The sequence below is a fragment of the Lytechinus pictus genome, chromosome 2 (genome assembly GCF_037042905.1).
Source record: "Lytechinus pictus isolate F3 Inbred chromosome 2, Lp3.0, whole genome shotgun sequence".
Taxonomy (NCBI): Eukaryota; Metazoa; Echinodermata; class Echinoidea; order Temnopleuroida; family Toxopneustidae; genus Lytechinus; species Lytechinus pictus.
In genome coordinates this window covers 15,647,734-15,670,222 of record NC_087246.1, presented here as the reverse complement: position 1 = coordinate 15,670,222, position 22,489 = coordinate 15,647,734, and the positions used below count along the sequence as shown (strand labels likewise).

Sequence of the window (22,489 nt, the reverse complement as noted above, 5' to 3'; positions counted from 1 at the left end):
AATAGAGAAAAATCAGACGAGCATAATGCTGAAAATTTCATCAAAATCGGATGTAAAATAAGAAAGTTATGAAATTCTGAAGGTTCGCTCATTTTTTACAAAATAGTTATATGCACAATTTAGGCACGTGCAAATGAGAGAATCGATGATGTCCCTCACTCACAAAAAAAAAAAAACTCACTATTTCTTTTGTTTTTTATTGTTTGAATCATACAATATTACAATTTTTACACATTTGACAATAAGGACAAACTTGACTGTAATTCCACGTGTTCAGGGAAAAATAAAACTTTGTTTCACAGAACAAAGAGGAGAAAATTAGAATATTTCATATATTAAAATACAAGAAAAAAGGTAAGTGAGTGATGTTATCAGTTCCCTCATTTGCATACCAACCGGTATGTGCATATAACATATTGTGAAATGAAGCGAAACTTTAAAAAGTCCTAACTTTCTTATTTTAATCCTATTTTGATGAAATTTTCAGCGTTATGCTCGTTGGATTTTTCTCTTTTTATTCAAATCAATTTTTTGTTGGGGTGGACTTGTCCTTTAAGCCCTCGCCCCCCCCAAAAAAAAAAAAAAAATCGCTCAAGCCCGCCCAACAGCGTTTATAAACAATTAAATTTAAAGGTAACAACAAAGGTCCCCTTAATGATTGCCAGTTATCGTGATACGAAATACCATGCCCCGAATTCTACTGCAATTTTGATATTAGGTTGGGCTTTTTCGCTCGGTTGTTACGCTCCTACGCATTACAATTGGAAATCATTTTTAGCGGGAGGGGGGGGACACAGGCTAGTATCATAGATACCGATTCCCAGCCATAGTCTCCCAATCCCATCATGCCTATGACGGATTGTATTAAAAATTTCTCTAGCCCCCAGAAGCCCCTCCAAAATGTTCGTCTATAACCACGCCCCCTTTCTTCCTTTCCCTTTTCTCCTTTTTTGGGGGGGAGGGGAGTGATTGGTTTGACTGTTCAATTCATTGTTTCATTTGATACAATGAGCATAAAATTGATATTTAGTTTTCGTATTTTCCCTTGTTATGTACTGTACTTTGTATGAATAAGTTTTTACACGTATTATGTGTTTATTGTCTATATGTCACGGTGCACTCGTCACACGCTTTACTTACTGAGTTGCTTCCTCCATTGTATTGCAACTTTTTAGAAATGTATTAATGCTTTTACCTTTGAAAATAAATGTTGAATTGAGTATTCTTCTTAAAAGTAGACCAGAGAAAGTGTACATGTAGAACTATTGCAAGGAAAGGCTTGGTTGTTCAGGTCAAAAGACATGTCTCTCCCGCTCCCGTTTTTAGCTTCTTTGACACCAAGCAAAAGCATATGCCATTGGTTGTTGTGTATGATGTTTTAAGAAAAGAACAAAATATCAGATGAAAATCGATACACTTCTTCCATTTTGTTTCAATTACTTTTATTCATGTTCTACATACTGAGGGCAGGCCATCATAACATGAAAATGACTTCTTAACAATTATACAAATTTCAGAATCAACATGAGGCCTATTTATTTTATTTTTATTAGGCCTATTTATTATTCCATAATAATACCGAAACAATGCTTCTTTTTATTCTTTTTTTTTTTTGGGGGGGGGGGGTTGGCTTCACTCTCAAAAGGTTATGACTTAACGAAGCTGACATTTTGTGGGGACATTAATTTACACAACTATATATTTCAACTCGACATCTTATAGCAAACCATAAAGGAAAACTTAGAGACATTAGAGTTGATCGTAAAATGGAATCATCATGGCGATTGTATAATTGTTACAGGGCACAGAACTCGAACTTGGCTTTCAGAAGTGCAACATGCGTCGAAATCATGCGCGCATGGTGCGTTTCATCAATATTCCTCTGAAAGTTATTGAATCTAACAACTTTTTTTTACTTGATTTAGATTGACCGAGAACCTCTGTTCCTATGGTAACTGTCGGACAAAACGATCGACAAGACCTTTCTTGAAACGCTCCTCTTTAGTCTTCCAAATTCAAACACATATGGGCATGTTGGGTGATTTCAAGTTTTGTGCTGATATTTGTTGTTGGTGCTGGATCAATTCTGACATCAGCACCAAAAAAAAAAAAAAACATTGTATCATGCTATCAATATTATCTAATTTGAATCATTTTTTGTAAACTCGATAAGGACTGGTGCTGGAGCTATAAATGGAAAGCAGTGAAAATTGTGCTTCCAGCATCAACACCTGCACCAACACCGAACTCGAAATCACCTAATAAGTTAAACTAGAACCCCAGGATGTTTCATCAAACTTGAAATTGACGGCTTCTGCTGGCATCAGCTTCTGAGATTCTGCCATTCAATTATGGCTGAGAGCTAAAATACCCTCGTATCACCAAAAACATTATTATTCAGAAAAGTGAAGAACAAAAATACCATGGCTGACATAACAGGATAACAGTATGCGCTCGTTATAATCTGAAGGTTCCTAGTCCGAAAAGGAAAAAGGGTTCTTTAAAGGGATGGTCCGGGCTGAAAATATTTATATCTTAATACATAGAATAGAATTCACTGAGCAAAATGCCGAAAATTTCATCAAAATCGGTTAACAAATAATTAAGTTATTGAAGTTTAAAGTTTAGCAATATTTTGTGAAAACAGTCGTCATGAATATTCATTAGGTGGGCTGATGATGTCACATCTCCACTTTCCGTTTTCTTATGTTATTACATAAAATCATATTTTTTTCATTATTTCATACTTGTGTGAATAATATACCTCTCTTATAATGAAATAAGTTGCAGCAATAAATATCTAATGCACTAAATCAACTGTCAATCCATTTTTTCTAGTTCTTGGAGGAAAAATTTGAATAAACCTAATTTCATATAATAAAATACAAAAGAACAAGTGGAGATGTGACATCATCAGCCCACCTAATGAATATTCATGACGACTGTTTTCACAAAATATTGCTAAACTTTAAAATTCAATAACTTTGTTATTTGTTATCTGATTTTGATGAAATTTTCGGTATTTTGCTCAGTGAATTCTACTCTATTTGCCAAGTTAAAAATACTTTCAGCCCGGACCATCCCTTTAATCCCCCCAAAATTGTAACAGTGTCTCCAAGGTTCGTTAATCTAGAAACATGATATACTATATAGAACAAAAGGGTTAGCTATTCGGAAGGTTAAGTTCGTTATTCAGAAGTTTTGTCTTAGGATAACTATCGGAATATCAAACTTTTTAATTTTTTTTTTATTTCAGAATAACCTTTGGATAAACGAAAGTTCGGACTAATGACCAATTCGCTATAACGCATTTTTGAAATAATGTGAGGCTCTGTCCATTTTGGCATGTTATATGGACTAAAGACTGGTTGGAAAATAAAAAGGAAAAACACATTTTGACGAGGTATTGTTGGGTACTTGCTCAAAACAAGTTTTGTGAAACATGGCCTTGAATATGTACTAGTAAAATAAAGAAAAATTCCAACTTTCTTTTCCTCCTATCCTATTTTACAACCAAAAGGAAAAAAAAGAGTCCAGTTTTCGTTTTGACCACTGACCAACAACATTCCTTGTTTATTATGGTCCTATACCCCTCACTCAAGCCATTGCCATCCCATTTTTGTACCCCCCCCTCAACCGCCCTCATCCCTCCCATTCTGCACTGCATGAATAATTTAGAACCATGGCGTCTTTGACATGTTTGGTAGTTCCCCCGGTCCATTACGCTGATGCTCCATTCTGCGGCGACTCGGTTGTCGACTTCTGTGTGGGCTTTGGTTGTATTGGTTTGCCACCGCTCTTGATCCTCTGAGCTTCAAGACGCTGCAGTCTTCGAGTAACCTTCCCTTTAACCTGTTCGAGGGTCAGAGGTTGGTCACTTGTGTTTAGAACCTCGGCGGATGAGGAATACTCGCTGACATCCATTTCATCTCTGCAGAGCCAACAAAATAATATTCGCATTATATTCGAAGTTTTAAAATTAGCTAATTCATTCGACCACTCATCCACCATTGAGCATCAAGGCACCCACAAATAACTTAAGAATCAAGGCAACCTTCAAAGTCAACAAATCAGAAAAACCTCATCAAACAATCAGTATAAAGGTTTACAACCAGTCATCCAATGACCTACCAAGGAATCTCTATTTATGAATCTATCAATTTAAAATAAAAAATAAAGTAATTAGATAGTTTCAACTTTTTCACATTATAATCAACCAACCTCTATGATTATTCATCTATCTGATACCAACAGGATCAACCTACCACTCTATCCCTTCTTGATTTCTTGCAAGAATTTGTGATCGATCATTTAATGAGGAACATGTTTCATGATTACCTGATTGTTGGAGGGTTGATAGTGACCTCGACAGTCGGAACGGGTATGCGTCTTGGCATGATCACACTTCCTGCTGCCTTTGGACCTTCTTGTTGGTTGCCACCTGGTTTATCTTCAGCTTTAGGTACAATCGATCTCTGTAAAGCATGAATTTAACGTCAATAATGATACGATTAAAAGGAAAACAAAATCTGATTTAACTGGGCGTTCTGGCTTGCACCTGTAATCCAAGGTACGTGAGGGAAGTTAGAAAATAGCAGTTCGCGGTTCGAGCCCTGGGTACGTTTCTTTATAAAAGGACTTGTTGGACGTTTTGTCTGACCAACTGACCAAGGAGATATCTCCTTGATCTGACAAGTCCTGTTTTATCCGACAGTTAGGAACTGTGCTTCTCACCAATCAAAATCAAGGATCTGACAACTTCTGACAAAGATCTAACAAGGATCAAACCCGGGATCAAACGAAAAATTGTCACTCTCAAAGGTCAGTCTCATACGTACACGTACAGAATCTGATTGATATACGTCACGGGCGCACGGGAGCTGTTGAAAGGTTATGTAAAATAAATTTGTACATGAGCTGTCAAGATAATGTTTCCTTTTTGCCAAAGAAATGATAATGAAGATGCTATACATTCATTGTCGAATGAAAAAGAATGGAAGTAACTCAGTAATACAAATTTATAAAACTTTGAGATACAATTCATTTTGATAACTTGTGAGTGTTGTTCCATCTAGATAGACAAGAGAAAAATTAAAGATCAACTCTTGCGAAGGTTTTACAGGAGGCTAGATGTTTTTTCGTTCCTGATACTTTTTTTTATTTCGTAGTAAAGAGTAAGAACAAATGATGCACACCTTGTGTTCTCTGCATTTGTCGATTAGCAACAGATCATTCATGGTTTGTTCAATGAGTCCTAGGTAGGCCATGGCATCGAACTCAGTAATACCATCCCTAGCTCCTAGACGCTTCATGACTCCCGTTTGGTCGCAGCCCAGTTTTCGGACAGTGCTCGCCACTGCAGACATTAAGCGATGGAGTCGCTTTGAAACCTTCTTCACGTTTCCTTCGAAACGGTTAGCTGACTTGCTGACAGAATTAGCATTCGCCTGACCAAAAGATAATTAATACGAAAAATCACAAATTCATAATGAATTACTTATTCATGTAGTTTGAAATGATATTAATTAAACATATTATATAAACTCGTTGTAGCCTTAGATACCGACAAACTGGAGTAATCTATGTGCCCGATTTCTATAACTTTTTTTTCCCCGGCCACTCTTATTGGGTTTGGAGGGAATTGGCGGTAATGCCCGCAGAAGAATTTGCAGTGTTCATCTATCAATTATTGTCTGGTGTCGCGCCAATGAAACTTACTCCCTTGGCCTTTGTATACAATTGTTGTTACGTTACCATTATAGCAACTACCATCTCAGCAGCCAATCACAATTAAGCTTCCACAGCAGTTACCATAATGGCAATATTAAAGTCTTTATGAAACGCCGGCCGCGGACCGAGCAAAATCTATTGCGTTATCGGTCGGCTTGGAATCAGTTTTGTCGGTATGACTGCGACGTAGATATAGGGATTGATTCTTCACCTCCAATTGTTTCATTATGTTCAGCCTCTCTCCTTCCAATGCCATCCCTTGACTCTTGAAACCCTTCATATCATTCTCGATTTTCTTTATCTCTTCTTGGAGAAGTTCGATGTCATCGTTGATCTCGTTGACATAGTTGAAGAGAGCGAAATTGAGTCCTTCTCGGTAGATGAAACGGCGGACGAGTTTATCGAGGTCGGCTTCACCCGTTGCTGATCGGAGCCGAATGAAAGACAGCTCCAAGGTATGGAGGTTTGTCTCCTCTGAATCTACCTGTCCATGCTCTGGGAGAGGGAGTAAGAATGTCGTATAATCGGAGGTTTCATTTTATTCATTCATTCATTCATTCGTTTATTCGTTTGTTCGTTAAGTATATTTTGTTTGTTCATTCATTATTCAATAATTCATGCATTAATAATTTGATTAATTCATTTATTCACTAAATCAATTAGTTAATTCTTTCATTCGTCAATTCATCTTTTATCTCTTCTTTCGTTGAAATAAATCTTGCGGATTAAAGTTAAAGTGCATCAGAAATAGAAAGCAAAGCATGTGCTACATCTCGTCCAAGCCTCTAGAACAAGCCAGTTCGGCGTAGGCTGGGATGCACGTGCACCCTCCCGCTGAGGCAGAGGAGTTCCGACACTTGCAAGCAAACGAAATTTGTACCCCTTCTTCTGCTTTCAACAGCAGATTTTCCAAACTTTAGTTCCACCTCCCTAAGTTGTGCAGTGGACCCCATACCACTTTAATAGTTCCACCTCCCCATGATGTGCACCGGCCTCCCCATGCTTAAACCAGCCCACGCCTTTGCAAGACCATAGTCCAAACCTTGTGCCGTATCCACATATGTATAACATTTATAACACATAATCTCCCCTGAGTCCCCTGTCTCAAATTCAAAAGGATGCCACTCATCATTTTTTGTATGAATTTATTTATACCTAAATATTATTTTTTTCACTACGAATCATAATTATTTAATTATGATCATAATAACCCGGGAACCCGGCAATGATGATAATATATCTCACTTAGTTTTCTTCTTTGAACCTCTTCATTAGTGGCCTTGAGTTGTTCAGTCCTATCCTGAGCCTTGACATTCATGAAGGCTTTCAGCTTCTCTTCATGGTCCACGATTCGCTGAAGACCTTTGACCTCGATGTTGAACATATTCTGATCCTTTTCGAGCCTCTCACGAAGAGCTGCCATTTTGTTGTGGGCTTCATCTCTACAAAGTCAATTACAATTCCAGTGATCTAGAATAAGTACTGCAAATTGACTCAGTAAAGTTAAAAGTGTTGAATATTTTTTAGTGGTAACTTATAACTTTTTAGTGGTAACTTAAGAATTGAATTGAAAAGCCATCAAAAATATAGTTATGTTGATAAAATTAATTATGTCGTCATTATATCTCAACCTAAGCTTTAAACCAATCAGATCTTGACACGATTGGCCTGCCAACCAATCAGATTCTAACATGATGGTGCGATTTGTCATTGTTTGATGTTCGAACTCCGAAGAGGCATCCTACAAGATTTTTAATCTGAAAAGACAACCAGTCCAATACAAAACGACAGTTTACATGCCTTTCTACAGATCCATAGGTCCTAATTTCATGTTTCAAAAAAGTATTTCTGATTTTTTTTCTTCAATGCGTTTCAAAATCTTGATAGAACAATTATGCACGAAGTGATTTTCACCTTGAATCGTACGCTGATGTAGATTGTTGGATGATTTCATTCATCTCGACCTTGAGGTCATTTTGGTCAGAGCACATCTTTCGGTAGAGAGCATCGTACAATCTCCGTTCCCGTCTCAGTTCTTCGATTCTCTCTCGTAGGTCACTGTTCTTTCGGAGTGCCTTGTTGAAAGTCACTGTGGACTAATCAGACAGTTTGTAGCCTTTATTTTTATGTAAGCCAATTGATTATAATAAGCGATATATAAACTGTTATATAAATCAATTTTAAGTCAACAGTAGCCTTTTTTAACTTGATGCATTTACAAAAAATCAAAAACATATAGGTCCTCCAGTGAAAGTTATATGAATACCCCCCCTCCATTATTCGCTCTCTCTCTCTCTCTCTCCCTCTCTGTAAAAAAGGGGGTCATGTACTTTGTACATTGACCGAGTGCCACACTAGGGCACATTAAAATGTGTCACTTTGTACCTCTGTGGTCTATGTGTACCTTTGAAAGTACAAATATGCACTTTTCAGACCAGTCGGATATTTTCACTACCCGAGGATTTTAGACAATCACATGCGCTTGTGATTTGTGAGTGTTATGATGCTTACAATAATTGGAAATGATTCTGAAACCATTGAAACCATGCTGAAATAGTACGATTCGGTAGCGGATATAACATTTTTAAGTTGGGGGGGGGGGAAAATTCTTGACCCCCAAAAAGTTGAAAATAGAAAAGTTTTCGAAGGTACCAAAATGATCCATCGACCGTGTTCGTGGAATGAGGGGTGCAGGGATGCTGATTAGATACCCTTATGATCTCACTTTCCTGAACTTACTCGGTATAGTCTGTTTTCCATGACTCTGGTTCGCTTGGTGGTAATAAGTTGGTAGCGATTCATCTCCGATCGGCCTTTAGTCTCCATACGATACTTTCTCATGGCTTCTCCTATCACTCGTGTCTACAATAATTATCAAAATCAAAATAATCAAATTTGATTATGGAGGCCCACTTAAATTTTTTCTTCGCTTTTTGTTTTGTTTTATTTTAATTATTTAGTTATTTATCTATTTATTGGGGGTCGTTCTGGTTTTTTTAAATGACATAATTTTTCTTATTTAATGTCAATTCATTGCATTTTCACTTTTTGTAAGAATTATATTGTAAATTTTAACGAATGACATTTAAGTTTACCTGTTCACTTACAAAATACAGTAATATCATGCATACGCAAGTAAAGACCTTTTTTTTTGCTTGGCAAGTTTTTAATGGAACAAAATAATCTCAATTTCGTAGTTAAAACCTTTTTTCCTTGTCAAAACTTTCCTCTACAAAATATACCCCCCCCCCCGTGTTTGGAAAATTCTGGATTCGCCCTATGGCACTACAGGGGCCGCTGAAAGGGGGGGGGGGGGCTGCGGGGGATTCAGATCCGCGACCCCTGCAGTATTCCTAAACTCTTGAACTAGGTCCTTAGTAATGATGAAAGAATGAACGAATGAAGAAAACAGATCGAAAAATAAATAAAACAAAGATGTAGAAAGACATGCAGAAAGAAAGAAAGAGAAACGGTGACTTATCATATGTTTACCTGTTTATCCAATACACGGATCTCCTCCTTCTCATTGACGCAGAGTGTTTTATACTCGATGTAATTCTGCAGGAGTGTTTTCATTAGCCCTTCATCAATGACATCCTTTCCACAAACCCTGGTACTCTTAGCAAGACGCAGGTCCGTATCCATCTCCGAACGCTCATTTTTCAAGGATTCGATATGACCACTTTAGTTGGCACATAAAAAAAAGGTTAACAATATAAGTGTTTTACAGGGAATACACTCAGTGACTTAATTCTCTAGCCCCCATCCATGACACGGCGCGCTTTGGCCCTGCAGGGTGGATAATTGCATGCAGGTTTCTACAGGAGTAGGCATAATGACTTAGTAATCTATCATGGAATCAAAGCAGATGGGGTGTTGTGGTTTAGAGTCGTTTTTACAACTTCAACTTGAAGACGTTTATAAGCATTATTATTCTTTTAAAAACTGAAAATAGTCATGATGACAAATAGGTCTATGGCAGACCACACTCTATATATAGTTTTTGAACCGACATAAACGACATTAAATTATTAATTAATTGCTCTACTCTCCAATATCCACCTGCATCCCCCTTCATCAAAAATAATTAACGATTGACTTAGTCTACGTTAATTCTATTCCTCTCACCCTCCCTCTTCTCCTATAAATCACTCCAAAATTGTCTTTATATATTCTTCTTTTTCTTCTCCTCCTCCTTCTTCTGCTCCTCATCCTCATCCTCCTCCTTCTCTTCCTCTTCTTCTACTTTATTTACTGTCACTAGCTGTTATCTACTTGTAAATGAGCTGATATTGTTTTGACTGAGGACAAGGAGAATTTGAGGACCCCACTGGAAATAAGCTTTTCGAGCTTGCAGGGTATCCTGTGTTTTGTTTTTGTTTTTTAAGTAGGATGGGGGGGGGGGTCGGGTGTCCGGACACTTTATATTTTTGAAGCCTTCTTTTTTTGTATTTGGATTACACTAAAAATATGAATTCAATACTTGTAATCATCTTCTATTTTGTTCTTTACAATATTTCCTAACATGTTGTACTAAAAATTTATAAAACTTCGCTTGTAAATTTTTCCAAATGACTTTCTAAAATTGATCGTCCGGACACACAACCTGTCCGGACACACAACAACTGGGTATACAGTCCCTACAGATAAATGTTTTGGTGACTTGCCAAATAAAATCAATCAATCAGTAAAACAATGCAGCCAATCAAAAATAAAATCACATATTTTCATCTTAACTTTGACTTTGGTGGGTGGTTCTCCATCTCGACCTCTGTCAGTGTTGTTCAGTTTTATAGCTCAACCTAGGCTATCATCATCATAAAATATTCTCACCCTCACCTTCTCGCTTCAAAGGGGGGGGGGGGGGGCTTTGCAGAAAATATGGCGAATTGAAAATTTAGGGGTCTAATTTGAAATAGAAGGGATTAAATCTAATGAAAATATGTTTAAAGAAAAGTCAGTCAGGATGAATTTGGTTTCATATTTTTAGTCTGATCTAGACCTCTAAATAAACAGTGTGTGCATTACTTTTTCGCACTGTGAGTGTGACAAGCAAAATATGGGGGGCCTCACAAGGCTACGTCACGACATTAACAAAAATACATCTGCTTATAAAATCTGCAAATAGTAGACACTAAAACTGAAAGGAATGCAATTATTTGGTAGGCATAAATCAAATCACTAACTTCTGTTTACGGATGATGTTTTGCGACTCTTCAAGATAAGCCCTTCTTTGGTTCTTGAGGATGCGATATTCCCGATGGAGTTTACCCAGTTCCTGCTCTGCTAACACATAGTCCGCCTCAGCATCCCCGTTCATACTAGGGGTTTCCGATCGACGACGGTTCATTGATGCAGTTACCGCCATCTTTGTCAAATTTAATGTTGTCAATCCTAGGCCTAATAATTTGCACATTCATTTGCTAAACATGATTTTTAGTTTGTGCTCCATTTTGCGCTATAAAATAACAATGATCAATCCGAAAACGAGCGCGGTGAATTTAGGGCATTGTTTATATGCGCGCAGTCAAAACAATGAAAGACGCGCTTTGCTGTAGACTCCGCGTTAATATCCACAATAATAGCCATATAGGCCTATATTTGAATTGAAAATGTATGATTAGTGGTTTATCAAATAGTTATCGAAATAAAATTAATTGAAGACATCTCCTTAATTTAACAAAAAGTTGAGAATTTTATGTCCTCAAGGCCTAATCTTAACTTCAGATAAGGGCCAATGAGAAAACAACGTGAGAGGCATGCAGGGATCTCGTGAAATGAAAACGTGAGAGACGAGTAAGGAGAAGCATAAGAGAAAACAAAAAGAGAGAGAGAAAAGGATAAAAAAAGAAAATTAAGGATAAGAAAAAGAATAATAAATGGGAAGATAAAAAGGAGAATAAGAATAGAAAATGAAAAAAAGAAAATGAGATAAAGAACAAGATAAGGAAGAAGAAGAAAGAAGAAGGAAAAGAAAAAGAAGGAAAATACAAAGAAGAGGAGGGAGAAGAAAAAGAAGGAGAATGAAGAGTTTTCAATCTGATAGGCCTATAGATGTATTTTACAGGACAGTGGCATAATAGGGAAACAGTTCAGGGGGCCTAAGTGTGAATATGATGCAAAACTTCCAAATATTTGCTAGTCAGCTTGAAGCAAGTGATCAACAAAATAATGTAAGTATTACGTGTCATACAAAACCGGACAATACATTTATTTCAAAACCTATACAGTATTCCATAAGAGTAATATCAACATGGACGACGATCTCGGGGCATAGGAGCCACTCGAATTTAGTACAGCAAAATATCAGACGATATCACAAAGCTCAAGTGCTCAACCCTTCGCAATATTACCGAAGTTATTTGATGCCGGAATATTGAGAAAACCGACATAGAAATGTTGTTATAAGGTTGCTAAAGGGACCGGCCATCGGACTACCATCCTAAAAAATTATTTATTAAATATATTAGTATAGATATAGTGATAATAAAACAAATCCGAAAGTTAATGCTTTTTGCCAATTAAATTCTCAATTTTCGACGTTCCCTACCTCTTCATCAGGAGTAAATGACAATGATTTATATATAAATATATATCAATTCCTATGCATATGTGCTTTGTGGCATTCGGACGCCACTTTTCATAGTTTATTGTGAACTATGGTTCAAGCATTTTTAAGTGCATTTGGTATGATGATTGCTTCTACTCTTTTTGGTCTATTTAACCTCGCTCTTCTTTCACATAAAGTCCGTCTCACACTATGCGATTCGTTGCGATCCGAATTTCAAATTAATTGTGAAAACATTTGATATGGATATTTTAACTAATAAAATATTACGGATCAGAGTTCAGAATAGTGGTAGGACTACTGAAATCGAAATTCAGTCCATTTAGAGCCTCCCTGAATGAATAAAAACAAATTAAATTCCAAATCGTAATGACGTTTTAGCCGTTTTGGACTTCACTCCGACCATAGCGGCTTGCCGCAAAGTAAAAATATGATTTTAGTTTTCCTTACAATATGCCAAACTTTAAATTAAATAATTTACTTCTTGGAACTTTCATATTTAATGCAAAATGCAATTTCTGGAAAAATCGCGTCGCCTTGGATCGCATAGTGTGAGACGGGCTTAAGATTGAGTAAATCACGGTTACTTTGCTATCAATTGTAGTTCACATGGGTAAATACCACGGTGTAGTAGTGATTTAATAACCAGCATAAGAAATTTTCAATTTTTCTACTGATCCAAAGTTACCATGATGTCTGAAATATGCATTTTAATTGACACGTCACGATTTATTTTTCCAATGCCCACCCACTTTTAATACACCCCCTCTCTCTCTCACCCCACCGGGTATACACACACACACACAATAATTCTCTCCCAGTCTTCCCCTTTCTGATTCATTACAATTTGATGAATCATTTATATTTTTCAGGGGGTACAATACTAGTTTTTATCAAAATATAATTCATTTCAGTGAAAAAGTATACCAGGTATTGGGTAAAAGAAACAACAAAAATCTCATTTTGAATTTTAAAGTCATCATTGTGATATAAGACATTTATTCAAAACACTAATTCCTCATTTCAAATTTTACAAAATGGGGGATCAAATATATGTTATAAATTACACATATTTACACAAATATATTTACAATGATTAGTGAAAATCGACTGGAATGTATGAATCCAAGGCATAAATAAATAATTTCATGAAACCCCAGATAAAACTAGGAAATATCAGTCATATTACATCATTTCAATGTATAATGAGAACATTCATTGATATAATTTAAGATAAGATAAAATAAGGTGATAATAGCATGTTATTCCTATTGTTCAAATACTGCAAATGGTCCATATTCAGAATACTATATAATTTCTCAAAGCCTGGTGAATTTGTATATTATACACTTGGCAAAAAAAGTTCTTGGACACTTAGAAAACTTAAAATATTTCATATAGATATTTGATTAAAGGAAAATTATTGTATGTCAACATGACCAGACAATATTCCTCTTCCAGTATGACATGACATTTTCATGTTAACAGTCATGCATGGGCGGTTAAATGCTTTAAACAATAGAAATGTCAGTAAAAGAAAATTGCAAGAAATGGACCATTCAAAATGATCATGGCCATCCTGTAGGCATACAATCAACAATTTCAACAGGGGGTTGTCCCCATCGAGCGAACATTGTCCAAAGATTTCTGGATGACCACAATGTTCAGCGCTTGGATCCATGGCCCGCTTGTTCACCAGACATGAACCCGATTGAACACTTGTGGGATTAGCTAGGAAAATCGGTCAATCAAAGAATTCAACCAGGAGACACTCTTCAAGATGTCCGGCGTTATCTCCTGGAAGAATGGGACAACATCACCCCAGAGCGAATTCGCCGACTTGTGACAAGCATGTGACGTCGATGTGCTGCACTCATTCAGAGCCAGGGTGGACAAACGAGATATTTAATTTTCTTTTGCTTATGCCAAGATACTGAAATTTGACATTTTTTTGACTAACTTTGACTTAAAATTCCAGTGGAATAGTGATGCATCCAAGGTGAATAACTTTCTCTTCTCTTTTAGAGTGGTATTTGACTTTAAGTTTGCTTTTATCATTTAATGGATATTTATGCCACATAAACTTTCACAACTGAAAGAATGACTGATCGTTTTATTGCAATTTTCTTTTACTGACATTGCTATTGTTTAATGCCTGTAAATAGCCATGCACTGACTGATCCATTTCTTGCAATTTTCTTTTACTGACATTGCTATTGTTTAAAGCATTTAACCGCCCATGCATGACTTTTAACATGAAAATGTCTGGTCATGTTGACATACCATAATTTGCCTTTAATCAAATATCTATATGAAATATTTTAAGTTTTTTAAGTGTCCAAGAACTTTTTTGCCGAGTGTATAATATTCTTATTCTTGGTCAAAACTATATCCTGTGATACGGTGTACTTCTGTTTATCATCATCTCAGGGTTTTGACTTGCTTCACCCCAAACCCTGTGATAGAACACATAACCTTTGAAGACTAGGCCAAGAGTTGTGTTATGTGCGCGTGCACTAGCTGGCTGCTGCTTCTCGGTCATATGCAAACATTGGTTGCATTGACCAGCAGCAGGGCAGTTTGTTTAAATTACAAAGTGCTTTAGTGAATTGTCCTAAAGTAGATACCAGTTCGCCCCTGGGTCTAGAGTTATGAGATGAGGTATATCAAACAAATATGGACTGTAAGAATATGGACAATGACAAATACAAAACAAATATGGACTACTTTGTATTCGGCTGACACTGGAAATCATCACTTTCTCTCTCTGTGCTTTTCATACCTGCCCTTCTATCACCCCGAGGCCTTGGGGTGATAGAAGGGTCAGCATGAAAGCACCTAGAGAATAATAATTTACAGAGTCATCCTCATAATGATTGCCAGAAGGTAATGTGACCATCTCTGCCATTGCCTTGAATGTATGCATGCAAAATTTTTAGCAACTCTCACGACAGAGTAAAGACCATCAATATCACACACATGCTCATGTGCAAAGTGACCTTAAGACTACTGCTGTAAAATAAGGTAAATTTAATCAAAATTGAAACAAATCATTTCTCTGGATGGTTATAAAATTACCTCAATTGTTATTGTGAGATTCAATTTTCTGACAATGCAGTCATTTTGTGATGTATATGGACTTCTTGAACCAAGGCTGTCATGAACTAATTGCCTTATTACACCAAGGGCAGGTCACCAAAGAGGTTTTTAAAGGAGGGGTTGCTATGTTGGGCAATACCACTTATCTCAATGGAATACCTTACATCACCTTTATATTGACAAACTTTCATCTTTGACCTAACTTCAAATTCACCTCATTAAATCTAGGTCACATCAACTTTTAGTGGTTTGTATCTCTATGTTGTTATGTTGGGCAAATTCCATAGCCTACGTAGAGTAACTTCCACCAACCCATTATCATTAAAATCTCATCTTTGAATTTGAGACTTTAGTTCGCTTCAGTCCGCCCGGGTCAAGTAACCTTAGAGGTTGGTATCTTTGTGTCATTATCTTGAGAGAGTTCATTAACCTTCCTGGGAGTATCTGAAATCAGCTGGATGTCATCAACTCCAAGGCTGTCATGAACTAACCACTAATTGCTTTACTACACCAAGGTCAGGTCACCAAAGAGGTTTTTAAAAGGGGGTTGATATATTGGGCAATACCACTTATCTCAATGGAATACCTTACATCACCTTTATATTGACAAACTTTCATCTTTGACCTAACTTCAAATTCACTTCATCAAATCTAGGTCACATCAATTTTTAGTGGTTTGTATCTCTATGTTGTTATGTTGGGCAAATTCCATAGCCTCCCTAGAGTATCTTCCACCATCCCAATATCATTTAAATCTCACCTTTGAATTTGAGACTTTAGTTCTCTTCAGTCCGCCCAGGTCAAGTAACCTTAGAGGTTGGTATCTTTGTGTCGTTATCTTGAGAGTTCATTAACCTTCCTGGGAGTATCTGAAATCAGCTGGATGTCATCAAATCTCATCTTTTACTTCTTAAGATGGTCGAGTCACCTCAGAGAACTCTCATTGACATCTTGACCCCTAATATTTCAGTTTATTACATCGCTCCTACTTCATGTCACCTAAGAGGTTTGTATCTTTGGGTTGTTATGTTGGGTGAGTTCATAAACCTTCCTGGAGTATCTTCCATCAATTCGATATCATCAAACTGCTGCAGATGGAACTTCATTACCTGATGCTGGGTCATGCGCTTCAGAGCAAAGAAACCCGCAATGATATCGAATGCAAGGAAGAGTATGAAGATGACGTGGACAGCTCGCTCAATGGGGAATGGCATTGCTCTTGAGTCGACGAGCAGGTAGAGGACAAGCGGGAACTGGAGAATAAGAGTCAAAAGCCAAAAGCCTGCAAGCTCTGGTACCTGTGGCAAGAAAGAATACAAGTCTGGTGTGATTATTGATTTTTAGTGAGGAATTTATCTTGCACGTTAAACTCCGGTGAGCTAAGTAGTGTCTGATAAGGATGTCTTAGTAAATCTGATTATACAATAAAAGAGTGTGATAAACATTTTGGACTATTTTCATGTTCATGATTGAAGATATCACTCTGTATGAACTTGATCCAATCTTTAAGAGCTGTGAATTCTCCTCAACTAAAAGTTTGACTTACAAAATAATATATATACATGTTGGCAAACAGGCAAGTTTTTCTGACACCTGATACATGTACAAACATTTACACATTCCTTTCACTGATTTAATATTCTGAAAACCTGAGTAATGTGAGATTGTGTGCTGAAAAATGTCAATCTCAGTTTGGTCATGTGTGTTATACCAGATATTGAAGCAGCACACTCTTCTGTATGGCCAGAGAAATCCAGAAACCTCATCAGCCCAGGAAGCTGGAAGTCTCCCTTGAACCTTTCCAATTTGCTCACAAACAAAATCAGACACAAACGCCACAACACCTTGAAAGGCACCATTGATTCAAATTGTTGAAGTCATATACACTGCCATGCAAATTACAACCCAAATTTCCTACTAGGTCGATCAGTGGCATCTTTAGCTACATACATGTACATATTAGGTGGTCAATCTTCATAATGAAAATAGGCAATATCACACCTGTAATTTGACTGGCAAGAAGTTCAATATTGTAATCAGGTTCTCCAGATACAGTAACTTTAATACTTCATTCATTACCTCGATGTAATTTTTAAGCCGAGAATATTGTAAAGCAATGATCATTGTACATATTCCTTAATACATAAATCCTGGTTTACATCCAGGTATCTTTGTAAAATGCGTCAGTCTCTAAGGGGTTAAAAGCAAATATGCTGGACTGACCAATCACCATCTTACCCTTTCCTGTAAGTTACCAAGGTAGCCAAGGTAAAGCCTGATGATCTCTACACCGGTCAGTACTACATACATGGTGATGCTGATAAACTGATAGATCTGATTCAGATGGGCAAACTGAAATAGAGAGATAGGGAAATTAGTGAGGCAGGCAGAGACAGAGAGTGGAAAAATGATACATGAGTACATTTTTCTTTTGAAGTTTATATGATATCTGAAATATTTCACTTTATCTTAGATGTGCTCATAGGATATCTAAATGGCAATTATTGAAAAATGGAGCTACAGACGTTACACAATGTATATTCTACGGTAAAGCCAGGTTTTATTTTATTTTTTATTTTTCTAAATGAAAGATATTTTCAATACACTATGACAAACAACAAAATAAAATGTGGGTTTGTGACATCATCATGCCCCCCAGTAGGACTTGGCTTTATTCACTTAAGAATTAAACAACAATGAAAATACTGTTATATTCATTTGATTTTTAGAAATCATTTATTCAGTTTAACCAAATCAATTATTGTTTGAAGCAAATATGACCCCTAAAGTATGTTTCCTATCAATAAGTGTTTGGAAAGAGTTTATGAAGCCCTACAGATATTTAGAAAATACTAGTAATATTACTGCATGTATAGTACATGTGGTCACATACCCCCCCCCCCCCTCCCTTACTCTTGAAATCTGAAACAATCCTGAACTTCTCATTAGTTAAGTTCAGGATTAATTTTGAGCAAATAGCTATATCCCCACCCCCCATAACAATGGAAATGATTCTAAATTTCTCATATTTATTTTCAAGTAGGTTTATGTAAATAGATGTGGTATTGGTAAGAGGGGTTAATGATTAATTAATGATGAATTGAATTGATGGATACCTTTAATTGCAGCATAATCACACAGGTTACAACCCAGATTGGGAAGAAGAAGGCATTGAAGTAGAGAGAAACCTGAAGCGGTAAGCTGGAAACTAGCTCATTGCCTGCAAGAAACACAGAAATTATCGATATTTAGGGCAAAAATTATAAATTACTTTTTAAATCTATCTCTAAGCATGCCCACAATTTCATTTCATTTATTTATGTGTCCATAAACATGTACAGGGGCAGATCTATCTTTTTCCAAGGATGGTTTTACTGAGAAACTTGACAAGAATACAAGCCCCCCAAAAAGGGTTTCACTACAACTTACTACAAAATGAAAGTCATTTTGATCCCAAAAAATTTGAAAAGCACAAAAAAGTAGTTGGCTTAAAAAGTAGGTCATTCCTTTTTTTTTATTTGCAGCCTGCCTATGGGGGGGGGGGCATTTAACCCCCCATACCCTGTAGATTCGCCACTGCATGTCACAAAGATTAGCAAATTATTTTTACTCTCCAGAAGCACACAGAATTACAGTTATCGCCGTATGCTATTCTTTCAGTCTTAATACAGGAATAATCACTTTTCTTACTCTTAAAAATTATTTTAATATTTCAGACATTTTTTCTACCATCCAAGAGCAAATGAACATATGTAGAACCTAGTTCAGCAAAACAACTTTTGATGTAGTCTTGTAGATCTACAGAAACTCTACTAAGCACAAGAGGTTATCAGTTATCACAATTCTGTGATAGACATTCCGCATTCAAATTACACAGATGCTAGCTCGGTAATGGTACAGGGCCTAGCGCATTTGATGTATGATTATGAGGATGATCTCGTAGCATGTGCATGCACCATGAACCTACAACATGACTGGGCGAAATTTTAGTAGATTTGAAACTGAAATTTGACTTGAGTCGGACTTCTGTCGAACGTTAGAGTAGAGACTAGAGTGTTAGTTCATGACAGTGACAGTGTCTCCTGGATCAGGGGCGGATCCAGCCTTTGCCAATGGGGGGGGGCAGATTTTTTTTCAGCCACATTTTCCCCGATCGGCTGCTCAAAATTATGTATTTTGTACTAAAATTTATACATTCTGGGCAATGTTTGTGATCCTAAATGAGATGTGTATCTAACTAAATTACTGCGAGCACAAAGCGCGAGCAGAATTTTTTAATATCCTTTTTGATCTGATAAAATATCATGTTTTTAATAACAGCTGCTTGCAGTTACCCATGAAGATGTTACATATTTCAACAATTAAATAATGTGAGCTGAAAATAAGCGTGAGCTGGAAATTTTGACATTTCTACCTGAAGAATGGAAATTCTAAGCACACTTTTTGTAATCGTGAAAAGGATAAGTATATAATTAAATAATTGATGCGAGCTTGAAGCACGAGCGGAAAAATTCGAGATTTACACCTAAAAATGGGACACTCTATTCAAGTTTTTTAAATTATGAAAAGGATGAGTAATTGGAAATCTTCCTATAATGCGAGCGTAAAGCGCGAGCAGAAAATTTTTGATATTGTGATCTGAAACTGGATAATGATTCAAATAGAGAAGAAGATTTTGGCCTAAAATCTGGGCATTCTAAATACCCTTTTTTGTCATGAAAATCAATAAGGCGATATTCCAATCTGAAAAAGAGTCAATTTAAGCTCTGTATTTCAAGCACTTTATAGGAAAATTGTGAGGTGGATATGGATCACAGTTAAAAAAGAGCTGATAAGTTTCATTATTATCACTTTGAGTTTTGATATAGGACATTCTAAGGACATTATGTCATATGAAAATGATCACTATCTTCCTATTTCTTTTCCTAAGCACAAGATGAAACTTGTCGATATTCCATTCTGAAAAAAAGGGACAATTTGATTACTCAATCAATATCTTATTCATTAATCTAATAAGCCTAATGAGAGTGAGAAATCTGTTGATATTATGGCCTGAAAACTGGACATTTAATGCACTTTTGTAATTATGAATAAGATGCATGAGTTAATATATTTCAACAATCAATGCGAGCGCAAATCACGAGCCAAAATTTTTGATAAACTGTCATGAAATGGGAATTATATGTTATAGAATTAATATTGAGAAATACATAACTCACCAATCAAAATGTGAGCGTGCAGCGCTAGCTGATACGTTATGGCTATCTGACCTGAATAGGGATAGTTTGAGAACTTTATGGAATACAGGAAAATAATAGGTACACCTGACGAATTTGCAAGCACGCAACGCGAGCAGAAAATTTTAATATTCAGACCATAAAACATACATTTTTACAGAGCACTTTATAAAAATCAATTTGTAAATCAAATAAAAACAATGAAAGTTCATTTTCCAAGCTGAAATGTGATTTGTATATTGACTTCAAAATTTGATATTTTAAGCTCCATATTAAGCAAGATATGTCAATCACCTAAAAAACAATGCGAGCACGAGCACGAAGCGCCAGCAAAAAATTTAGGCCTATAATAGGAAAACATGAAATATTTTTAAAAATTATTTTTCAAGTCTTCACCTCATCTTATTTTATTTACTCGTCTTCCTCCTCTTATGTTTCCCCTTCTTTATTCTCCTCTCTTCCCTTTTTTTTCTTTCTTTCCCCCTTTTTTTGCTCCGCCAATAGGGGGGGGGGCCCGGGCCCCCTGGATCCCCCTAAAAAAATTGCGCAGATACACGTATGCACAGACTGGGGGGACCAAACCTTATGTTAGCATAGACAAGACAGATATATAGCCTAGATTATTGATATACACTAAAAGTAAAATGTGATGCGAGGTTCGTTACATACAGACGAACTGATCATTGTTCATGATATTGATAAATTAATAAACCGTCCGCAGATCTATCACTAGACCTACAGCAAATCGAATGTATGGGGCTACATAAACGAATTCGCTCTAAAAATTATTTCTTGTGCTCACCAGGTTTTAGCATATGATGCTGGCGCTTTACAGCATTTCGAGTTGGAAATACAGCTTCTGTAAACGACGTCAATTTCTGCCTCATATAATCACCAGCCATGTTTATTATGGGAATTTTAATTTTTCTTCGAATTCGCGACGCTAACCCGACCGGACACCTTTTCGTTGTTGTTGGTATTTTGTTTCGTTTTTAAAGCGTAAGGTGTCTCTTAATTGAATAAATACCGAATCGCAAATTGTTTCGGTTTCTCCATTTTTACTTATTTTTATTTGGCCTATATATACAATCAGTTAATTTAATCGTTATCTTTAGCTAAATGCTAGCGCTGGCAACTTCTATTTAAATTAATATCGAAAAAATACAGGAAAAATAGACCAGTTTAGAGAATATTAAGGCAGGAATGAGGACCACAGAAAAGTCAATAATTTAAACTTTTGAAAGTAGGCCTATATCCTATAAGATACTGAGAGAAAAGCTGCAACGAAAATAATTCATTTTATCTCTTCTATTTTTTCGTCTTTCGCCTTTTATTTTCATTTTTTTTCTTTTCCTCTATATTTTCATCTGTTACTTCGATTCTGCCACCTTTCTCCATTTCATCAACTCTTTTTCTTTTTTCTTTGTTGGCAGCATTTTAGAAAAAAAATGTGTCACACACCCCACTCGTATACCGACGCCACTTAGGCCTACTGTGTATAAATGATTCACATTGAGACGCTTGTTGGATTTTCAAAACTGACCGTTTTTATGCATGTTTACAGAATTCATCACAAAAAAAGATATATCAGAAATCGCAAAAATTGATTATTGTAGCGCAGCAACAGATTAAAAATATGTTTAAAAAAAATATAGGACCGTATTACGTTATGTACATTAATAGAGGCAATTCGTTTTTTAAAAGACTGAAATTCTGCTCTATTTGGCAAGTAATGTTGTTTTCACCTATTTATTTCAAGAAGGAAAGAGTACTTATAATTTTGAAGTATTCAAATACCTTTTTCTTCAAGTTTCCTTTATTTCATTTCGACTCAACAAATTACACAAATATGAAA

The 22,489-nt window shown here is 36.2% G+C and overlaps 2 protein-coding genes across 2 annotated transcripts; both read right to left on the bottom strand.

The window, feature by feature from the left end:
* Positions 1–3,720: 3,720 nt before the first annotated feature.
* Positions 3,721–11,098, bottom strand: LOC129284237 (coiled-coil domain-containing protein 63-like). The gene is made up of 9 exons (XM_054919667.2): positions 10,917–11,098; positions 9,223–9,412; positions 8,470–8,592; positions 7,645–7,826; positions 6,976–7,172; positions 5,942–6,225; positions 5,196–5,447; positions 4,339–4,475; positions 3,721–3,931 (listed from the first exon to the last, which is right to left on the bottom strand). The coding sequence occupies exons 1-9, from the start codon at positions 11,096–11,098 to the stop codon at positions 3,721–3,723; spliced, it is 1,758 nt and encodes a 585-aa protein (XP_054775642.2).
* Positions 11,099–13,263: 2,165 nt separating this feature from the next.
* On the bottom strand, positions 13,264–21,633 carry LOC129274907 (transmembrane protein 17-like). The gene is made up of 4 exons (XM_054911650.2): positions 21,437–21,633; positions 18,514–18,617; positions 17,636–17,749; positions 13,264–16,695 (listed from the first exon to the last, which is right to left on the bottom strand). Exons 1-4 carry the CDS (start codon positions 21,534–21,536, stop codon positions 16,393–16,395), a joined length of 621 nt encoding a protein of 206 aa, XP_054767625.2. The 5' UTR covers positions 21,537–21,633; the 3' UTR covers positions 13,264–16,392.
* Positions 21,634–22,489: the final 856 nt, after the last annotated feature.